General features: G+C 35.6%; 1 protein-coding gene across 1 annotated transcript; it reads left to right on the forward strand.

Moving 5' to 3' along the window:
• The first annotated feature begins 233 nt into the window (after positions 1-233).
• On the forward strand, positions 234-6,802 carry LOC115974299 (COP9 signalosome complex subunit 4). Its single transcript, XM_031094577.1, has 14 exons — positions 234-523; positions 612-763; positions 2,410-2,513; positions 2,665-2,725; positions 3,650-3,742; positions 3,841-3,941; positions 4,285-4,393; positions 4,478-4,522; positions 4,657-4,725; positions 4,926-5,017; positions 5,103-5,145; positions 5,257-5,316; positions 6,053-6,112; positions 6,428-6,802. Exons 1-14 carry the CDS (start codon positions 394-396, stop codon positions 6,500-6,502), a joined length of 1,194 nt encoding a protein of 397 aa, XP_030950437.1. The 5' UTR covers positions 234-393; the 3' UTR covers positions 6,503-6,802.
• Positions 6,803-9,666: the final 2,864 nt, after the last annotated feature.

Here is a 9,666-nt window from a genome sequence, read left to right on the forward strand (position 1 = left end):
AGTAAATAATTTTCGATTGACACAAAATTTGACATCTATATTAAGTGTGTAAAAAATATGTAATTTATCAGTTAAATTTTCAAAATATATAGTAATTTTTATTTTATTGAATAAGATTATAGTTTTAAGTTATAATTAATTTTGTAACTAAATTTTTTTTTTTAAGTCATTCGGAGAAAATTTTGAGAGTGAGAGTAAAAAATTAGGAAGAAATATAAGATGAGGTTTCCCTTGATATTTCCTAGCAAAGAGACGCTGCCCAATAGGAATTATTAGCGCTCTGAGACACTGCCAGTGAAGGAGCCAACTGATTTTCCCAAATACACAAACACAATTTTCAGGGTTTAGGGTTTCAGTCTTGTGAGTGAGAGAATCTGAGAAGAGAAGTCAGCCATGGAGAGTGCTTTCGCTAGCGCCTCTGCGATCACAGACCAAAGGCAAAAGATCGAGCAGTACAAGCACATTCTCGCCACCGTTATTTCCTCCAACGACGTCGTTCGTGCCAAGAAATTCATCGATCACGGTTCGTTTGCTTTTCCCTCTTTTTGTTTTGGTTTATTTCTATAACTATTTCAATAATGCTTGAATTATCGGCTATGGCATCATTGCAGTGTTATCCGACGACGTTCCATTGGTGGTGTCGCGGCAGCTTTTGCAGACCTTTGCGCAAGAGTTAGGGAAATTGGAACCCGAGGCACAAAAGGATATTGCGCATTATGCACTTGCTCAGATTCAGCCTCGTGTCGTTTCGTTCGAAGAACAGGTTCGTTTTGATCTTGTTGATGAAGAATCGGTGAGAAGTATTTATTGCAACATTAATAGATGATAGAGCAAAAATAGTACATGAAATATAGGGCAACACAAGCTCATAGCAACTGTCACACAGAGCAATCTAAACTAACAGGAATAGGGGGTGAATGCCCCTGGCTTACCCGGCAACTCCATTTGACAGGTGGGGTTAGTTGCTGTTAGGTTTTGCTGGCTGGAGGCGAATCCAAAGAACTAAAAAGTAGGTTAATATTTCATGTACAACATACAATTCTATTAAGAACTGAATCACTCTTGTAGCTTTGCAGTATTGCTTGGTCTCCCTTATGAGGAAGAGAACCAGGGTTCGAATCCCGTCTCCCCCACTTGTTGTAACAATAATAAAGGGGGAAAAAAATGACCAATCAACTAAATTCATTCCAACTAGTTGGCATCTGAAACCAAGCATAGATCCACAGTACCGTCCGATATAGTTTTTGTGGAAGAACAAGTGATCCCTATTTTCTATGAAGGCATTACGTAGGACACGATTTATGTATCTGCTATATACCCATTGAATTGTTCTCTCGTTGGTTGCGAACTTGTTATTCACAGCTAACCATCCAATAAAGGAATGTGCAAGGGATAGGTTGAGATCAAACCATAGCTGCTTTAACCAATATACTATCAACCCATTTTCCCTAATTTCCTCCCATGTATTGGCACAACTGTATCTATTATATGAAGCCCATAATGCCCTTTTGCTTTCAACTGGACTAAACTGAGCCTACTTTGAATATTCACAAGTTGCTTAGATCTATCAGCCTTCTAGATCCACTGCATCATCTTTAGAACATATTCAAATTTTGCTTTAAAGCGGTTAGCTGCATCATAAATGACCCTCTGCCTATATCTTTGAAACAATATGCCATCTGGATGCAGCATATAATGCCATAGGAAAATCCTTGTCCCATATTTTACCTCAAAGCTCAAGAATTTCCTAGCTTCTTGCCTCAGTTTAAGAAATCATCTCCATAAACCACTTTTAAAAAATTTGTTGCGCCCAAGCAACTCATAAGGAACCAGCTTGGGTATAAAAGAGCTTCATTGTTGAAGCTTTGTCCAATCCGCAACCCTTTTCAAACTATGGCCACCCTATTGTTTGGGTAAGCACACTTTATCCAATGCCGTTCTAACACTTCATCTACCTGCACCTTTGTCTTTCCAAAGAAATTTATTGAAGCACTGCTCAATAGTAGCAATCGCTTTCTCTGGTAGGATGAATATGCTGCACCAAAACCTCTGAATGTTGCATAGGACTGATTGGAGAAGCTATAACCTGCCTGCAAATGATAAATTCCTAACTGACCAGGCATTGATTCTATCTAGAATCTTAGCTTTGTATCTCAGACTTGAGTTAATGAGACTGCTGGAGACCAATGCATGCATCTATGGGAGTTTTTTTTTCTTTTCATGATTTAGAGAATTTATATTACGTGCTAAGCTGGTTTTTCTGGTTATTGTGTTTTATCTTATTCATTTGTAATAGGAAAGTATGGTCATTTTTTCCTGGTCATCTACAAAACAATATTTTTTGGTTATATTTGTGAATTGAGTTGATTTTGTTTTAAGAAACTTGTTATCTGTCTGCATGGGGTGCAGGTGTTAATTATCAGGGAGAAACTTGCTGAATTATATGAGTCTGAGCAGCAGTGGTCCAAAGCGGCTCAGATGCTCAGTGGCATTGATCTAGATTCTGGAATGAGGTCTGAGAGTAAGATCCATTTAATTTTTTTTTTCATTATTATTTTTAAAAATTGCTCATTAAATGCAGGTATGTTTATGAATATTTTTTTTTTCAACATGAATCATCTCTGAAATATTTCTTCCTCTATTTTTTTGGGATGCCTCCATCAGAGTGATCGACGATGCATTCAGGTTGACAAAATGTGTCCAAATTGCTCGCCTCTATCTTGAGGTATTGACTTTCCTCTACAAGTATAATCTTTAGATTAAGTGTGCGTTTGGATACTGCTTATTTTGCTGAAAACTAAAAACTGAAAACAATAAAATAAAAAAAATCATTTTCCGGTTACTGTTCACATGCCTATTTGCACTGTTCATGGGGCGCTGGTTTTTTTTTTTTAAAAAAAGCCTGAAACGCGGACGCGCAAACCAAACAAACACTAATTAGAATTTATTTTTTTCATTGGTAAATATTAAAATGAGTGTTGCACGCTGGGCATTACTGGACGTACTAATCATTGGAAATGGCCACACCAGGGTGGATTATAGGGGGTTGTGTGTGTATGTCTTGGAGGTAAAAAAAAGGTTTCACCTATGGAGCATAGAGGTTGGGCAGAATAGCATTGATAAATGTTTCTTTGGTATTCATCTCAAAGAACAATAGCCATAATTTGAATACCAACTTGTTAAAAAAGATACTAGAGTACTATAATTTTTCGTTTGTGGGTTCTTGTTTTTCTATTGATATTCAAAGTAAACTGACTTGGAAACCTTTGTAAGTGCGGATATATTAGTAAAAGAACATTGGGATATGCATCATTTTAACAAGTGGTTGCCATATGACCCATTCACTGGATATAATTAATTAACTGGTTTGTGATTACTATATGGATATTCTTTGGACTCCGTGTGTTCATTCAGAAAGAAAGTCCCTGTACAGTTTCATGTCAAACTCTAGATGGCTAGGTAGCAGTTATGTTGTTCTTGTCTATAACTTGGTGGTGTTTTTAGTTGGGGACTTTGGTTCCTTATGCAGCATCTCATTCCAGTGACGCACTGTCTTAATGATCATAATGCTTGAATCAATATTTTAGTCTTAGATTATGTTAATATGTATCCCTACAGTTATTGACTATGTTGGTTGCTTATTTGGCAGGATGATGATGCTGTTAATGCAGAAGCTTTTATCAATAAGGCTTCATTTTTGGTTAGCAACAGTCAGCAGGAAGTCTTGAATTTACAGTATAAGGTTTGACATTATTGGCATGTCAATGAAGATGATTGTGTTAAAGGCTACATCTTTCAGCATTTTATTAAATTGTTTTCTTCTCTTTTCCTCATTGTCAGGTTTGTTATGCAAGAATTTTAGATTTGAAGAGGAAGTTCTTGGAAGCAGCATTACGTTATTATGACATATCACAAATTGAAAAACGGCAAATAGGAGATGAGTATGTTTTTTTTTTTTCTTTTGGTATTTTACCTATGCTTATCCAACTTTTTCATAAGGTTGTGATTGTTGTGTTGTCTTTGATCTCAAGTGTAGTTTCACGTGGTTGTTAAGTATGACCCTGCTTTATCGATTGATTTCCAATAAACAGAATCCTTGTGTGTTTTACACATTTCCTTTTCATGTCTTCGAATTACTGCATCATTGGCTGCATTTATTGCATGCCAACATGTTTTCAAACTTAACCAAAGTTCCTTCAAATAATCCAAATACACAATGTCACCTTTTTCACCTTTTTTAACACTCAAATTGAAGATCTTAAAGGCTCATTATTCTTTTTGCAGGGAGATTGATGAAGAAGCATTGGAGCAAGCTCTTTCTGCTGCTGTGACATGTACAATTTTGGCTGCTGCAGGTCCTCAACGATCTCGTGTTCTTGCGACTTTATACAAAGTAAACACCCTCTCTTGATGAATAGTGGTTACATTCTGAGAAATCCTTTGCTTTGTTTAGCTGATGTGTTGTGGTTTGGTTCAGGATGAACGATGCTCAAAGTTGAAAATTTATCCTATACTGCAAAAGGTAAACCCCCCCCCCCCCCCCCCCTTTCCCCCCTCACCCCTCCCCCACTTGAAGAATACAGCACACATTTTGCTTCATTTCTTGTTGCTCTAATTATTTAAAATTTCGATGTCATTTTAACCTGTTTATACCAGGTGTATTTGGAGAGAATTTTGAGAAAACCTGAAATTGACGCATTTGCCGAAGAATTAAAAGCACATCAGGTTATATAAGTTTGCTTCTTTTCCATAGTACATCCCCAATGTACTCGGCTTGGCACTTTTTCTATTATTAATAATATTCTTACATTACTTATCAAAAAAAAAAAAAAAGTTTGCTTCTTTTTATTCAGGTGTCATGCTTACAGCATTTACTTTTGTTGCGAGCCATAATGTGTTTGTCTCAACTTCTATTTTATCCACAGAAAGCACTTCTGCCAGACAATTTTACTGTTCTGGATCGTGCTATGATTGAGCATAATCTTTTGAGTGCAAGCAAGCTCTATACAAATATAAGGTTCAAAATATGCTGCTGTTAGTTTTTTTTTTCCTTTTATGTTAGTGCTGGACGACTCCATAATATTGTCATTTCTCTGCCATAGCTTTGATGAGTTGGGCACCTTGCTGGGCATTGATCCTCATAAGGTACGTTCCTTTATATATCTGTATTAATCTAGTTTGTTACTATTTTTAAAATCCCTGCTTCTCTCATTTTGATACTGTGTGTAGGCCCTAAAAGAATTATTTGACTTGCAGGCTGAAAAGATAGCGTCGAGAATGATTTATGAAGATAGAATGAGGGGATCAATTGATCAGGTATCGATAACTGCTTATGGCTCAGAATTTTTTTTCCTTTCCAGCCATTAAGTGCTTGTATCAATCATATCCTAACAAACTGAGAAATATCATAGGTTTGTAGAATTTTAGGTGTGTTTGATTGCAAAAAAATTTCAACATTTTTGTTTCCTGCCAAGAATTGAAAGGTCTTTTTGTTGTAATCACTTTACGCTGTATGGAATCTTGTTCTCATGCCCACACCTACCCATCCACCCACCCCAACACATTCATTTTAAATGAATTACCTGAATTTGGACAAGAATAATTTTACTGCAATTACAACAACAACAAAGCCTTTGGGGTTGGCTATGGATCCTCAACTTCAACAGACTAATCGGGGTTGACCACTTGTATTTTCTCCCCATTCTATCCTATCCAAAATCATACTCCCTGTCACTTTCTTCATCTTCTTCGTCTTCCTTTTTAAAATTTTGAGAATCTGTCATCTACTTAATTAACATGTCCTTTTTTTTTACTGCTATGGTGAAAATACATTCTTACTGCATTTGACTCACCAAATACCTACTTAATTAACATGTCCTTTTTTTACCCTAATTCTTTCCAAAGGCTAATTTCAGATTAGTTCCCTTGATTATGTGTTGACTAAACCTAAGGTTCTTTTAATGACTGGAGGGGGTGGGCAAAGGAATGAAAAGAACAGCTGCATATTTATATTTATCATATTGTGTGATATATCTGAATTATCTCATATCAGGTGGAGGCCGTCATACATTTTGAAGATGACACTGAAGAGCTGCAACAGTGGGATCAACAGGTGATTCTCAGATTTGATTGCTATTCTATCGTACTACTGGACCTAAAAGATGAACGAACTCTATTGTCTAACAAAGATGCTTATAGAATTCAAATATAGCTGTTGCCTGCATAATTAATTGTAAATCTCCACATGTTTATTTAACCCTTGCTTCTCCCAAATTGCTAATCCTCCAAATAAATGAAGTAAAATTTTCTGCTTGTTTGCCAACCTACAGTGGCTAGGTCCTGAAATACTATAGTGGCTGATAAGTAGCTCTCATAGCAGAGTTTCCCTTTCAGCAGCTCTTAGTTTTATTTTTGTGGTTTTTTGCAGATAGTCGGCCTGTGTCAGGCTCTCAATGATGTCTTGGATAGCATGGCAAAGAAGGGCTTGGCAATTCCTGTCTGATCAATATATTAGTGAATACTTAGAAGACACTGTTACATTTTTTTGGCATATTTATCTGCTTCAAAAGGTGGCTGTACATTATTAGTCCAATTTGATGAACATTACTGATTATGCAATATTATTTTTTGTTTATCTAGTTTCTGTTTAGCACAGGTTCTTATTCCCTGCTCTTGGGTGATTACACTGATTTTACATTTGAATCGCTTGCCATGGTTGTGGTCATCATGTAATTTTCCTGCTAAGATTTGGTCCCTTCTGAATCAAAGATTTTAGTCCCCAGGATGGGTGCTTTGTGAAGAATATGGCTTGTGTAGGTTTGGTCGTTTACCCTACTTAATGCCCAGAATTTCATATGCTTTGTTCCCATGCCTAGATGACTGTTCTTTATGCTTGCTGGTCTCATTAAACCCTTGAAAACGGCTGTTTATGCTGTCAAAGATGTATTCAGTTGTGATTGTTCCATTTAACCTGCGGTTTCATTTATCAAATTTATTCTTTGAAGCAACTTACCTGTGTGTTGGATTAAAGCTTGTTTTGAGGGGCTTATGTTCTGCTTACTCTAATGAAATTCTATTTTGTTGCAAACAAATTTGTTTAATGCGTAAGAGACGTCTGCGGGATTTGATAGATCCAATTTAGATTGCAATTGTAGATTTGTAGGTATGATAACTTTCTCGTTATTGTGTTACAATGTCAAACGTTTAAGTGCGCTTTTGTTAGGTCAATAGCAGCACAGGCCTAGCAACGGGTCTGCCTTTAATTATTATAATGGTAAGTTGGTAAATGGCAACAGAGGAAATTCATTACTTAAAAATCAAATCCTAAACCAGAGTTTGCAACAGTTCTTACAGATTGAGTAAAAAACATTAGACAAGTCTGAGGCTAACAATAAAGCAACAGCGAGAGGAACATTGTGCACTTAAAAAATCAAATCCTAAACCAGAGTTTGCAACAGTTCTTACAAATCAAATCCCAAACCAGAGTTTGCAACAGTTCTTACGGATCGAGTAAAAACATTAGAAAAGTCTGAGGCTAACAATAAAGCAATAGCGAGAGGAACATTGTGCACTTTGATCCTATTTGTTCCACTTCGGTTCATTTAAAACAAATTACAATGGGGCACTGTTTGGAGATTTAAATGAGGCCGGATTGGGAGTTGTAATCCGGAATGACAAAGGTGAGGTTATGGCAGCCCTAGCAGAGAAAATTCCTCTACCTTTTTCAGAGGTCTTACAGGAAGCATTGGCAGCGTGAAGGGCAGTCCTTTTTGCAACAGAGCTTGGTTTCAGTCAGTCCATATTTGAAGATAATTTGGAGATATTAGTCAAGCTCTGAATAATACGAGTCCTTCTCACTCTTCTATTGGGCATACTTTGAGTTTTTTTCGAACTCATTCTCTCTCATACTAGGAGGCAAGGTAATTCTATAGCTTATGCCTTAGTCAGGAGAACAAGAAACTCATTTTCTTTAGAAGTTTGGATGGAGTCTATTCCATATCTCGTTTGATTGTTTCTGATTTTCACGTACCTTAATCTTTCTTTATTGAGTTAATAAAATAGTTTGGTTTCTCAAAAAAAAAAAAAAAAATCATTTTGGTCAATTTCCGTCTCTTAGACCACTTCAGTCCGATTTAGTCCCCTTCTACCCATTCAGTCCACTTTGAACCTTCCAATTCGGTCTTATTCGGTCCCCTTTGGTCCTGTTCGGTTTACATCATCCACTTCGGTCCGATTCCATCCATTTCGGTTACCTTTTGTCCATTTGGTTCATTTCAGTCCCCTTAGGTCCATTCTGTCCATTTTGGACTAATGAGGCCTTAAATTGATTCTTTTTGTAGGTTGCATTTTCAATTTTTGGCTTAAATTTTTTTTCTCACATAATTTTTGGGTTGAAAAGTATAAAATTTTATTCTATTTGGCCCAAACTCTTTAGTTTTGGGCTAAAAAATACAAATAAAATAAGCACTAGAAATTAGAGATAGGATCCCAAAAACGCAATAAAAATGTAAATATTCAAAAGATTATCTTAAAATTAAAGTTTCAATAATATAGACATTATACTTATATTTGGTAAGAACAAAAAAAATTCTACAATTTTAAACTATTATAATAATTTAAATTTAATGTTGTTACATGTATTTCATAAAATGCGGGTGGACATATTTTTTTTAATGTTCTTAGATATGGTCAAATTAGTCAACTGATTATGGTATATTTAAAACATCATTTAATTACTAGCTCTCCTACATTTATATAAAACAATATTATAATTATGTAATTTAAATCTTTAATTAAATTATGTTTTTCATATATATATATATATACATACACACATATAAACTTTTAAATAACCCATTCATTATTTAACCTAAAAATTTAGGTTATATTCTTATAAAATTATTATATTACATTTTCTCGTGCATTGTGTGAGTTCGCAACTAATTCATTTCACTTTAGAATGCTAGGCTCAATTAATGTCATTTGTCCCGTTAAATAGCAAAACCAATAGTATGATCCCACAATGTTGAGGATTAGGCAACTTATAATCCAACTCTTAAATTTCTTGGGATTTACTTTCATGTGCTATAGTGATCCCGCAGACAGTCACCACTACAAACTGATCCAGTAATTTCTGGGAACATCAGATTTTCATAGTGCTCTTGTTGACAGTAAAACTTAGGTATGGCAGCTCAGGTATAGTACATTGAATTTCCCCAATGAACTTCAAACGTCTAATTACATTGACTAATAAAATACAAATAGTATTATCATTTCCAGGGACAATTAAATTCAATGCATAGTTGCTTTGAATTCAATGCAACTATGTGTTTGAATTTAATTGGAAAGTCACCAAAATATCTACCTAAGTTTTGTCCTTCAGTTAATATGAGATTGATGAATGATGACAACAGTGAAGTTGCCTAAATGGCTAAATCAAACCCCTCATCTGTGCACTAATTACAGGGGTATACATGAAAAGACACGGCAACCACAGTTAAGATCACAACCCTGTAGCACTTCTTTCTTGGTTTCAAGGGGGACAGAACTCCAAAAGGCATTAACGAAATAGATGACAATCCTCAATTTAGGTCATTGCCTCATTGGCAAATCTTCTTATTCAGAAGAGCACAGTCAAGCAAAAATAAGTCCCATAAAATAAAGTAA

Source organism: Quercus lobata, chromosome 2, assembly GCF_001633185.2.
Source record: "Quercus lobata isolate SW786 chromosome 2, ValleyOak3.0 Primary Assembly, whole genome shotgun sequence".
Lineage (NCBI taxonomy): Eukaryota > Viridiplantae > Streptophyta > Magnoliopsida > Fagales > Fagaceae > Quercus > Quercus lobata.

What these genes read in the sequence shown, in the direction of transcription:
- LOC115974299 (XM_031094577.1), top strand. Translation starts at nt 394, where the DNA reads ATGGAGAGTGCTTTCGCTAGCGCCTCTGCGATCACAGACCAAAGGCAA. An exon ending in TTCTTGCGACTTTATACAAA is followed by an intron (nt 4,394 to 4,477) that starts GTAAACACCCTC and finishes GGTTTGGTTCAG; the next exon opens with GATGAACGATGCTCAAAGTT. An exon ending in TGCAACAGTGGGATCAACAG is followed by an intron (nt 6,113 to 6,427) that starts GTGATTCTCAGA and finishes GGTTTTTTGCAG; the next exon opens with ATAGTCGGCCTGTGTCAGGC.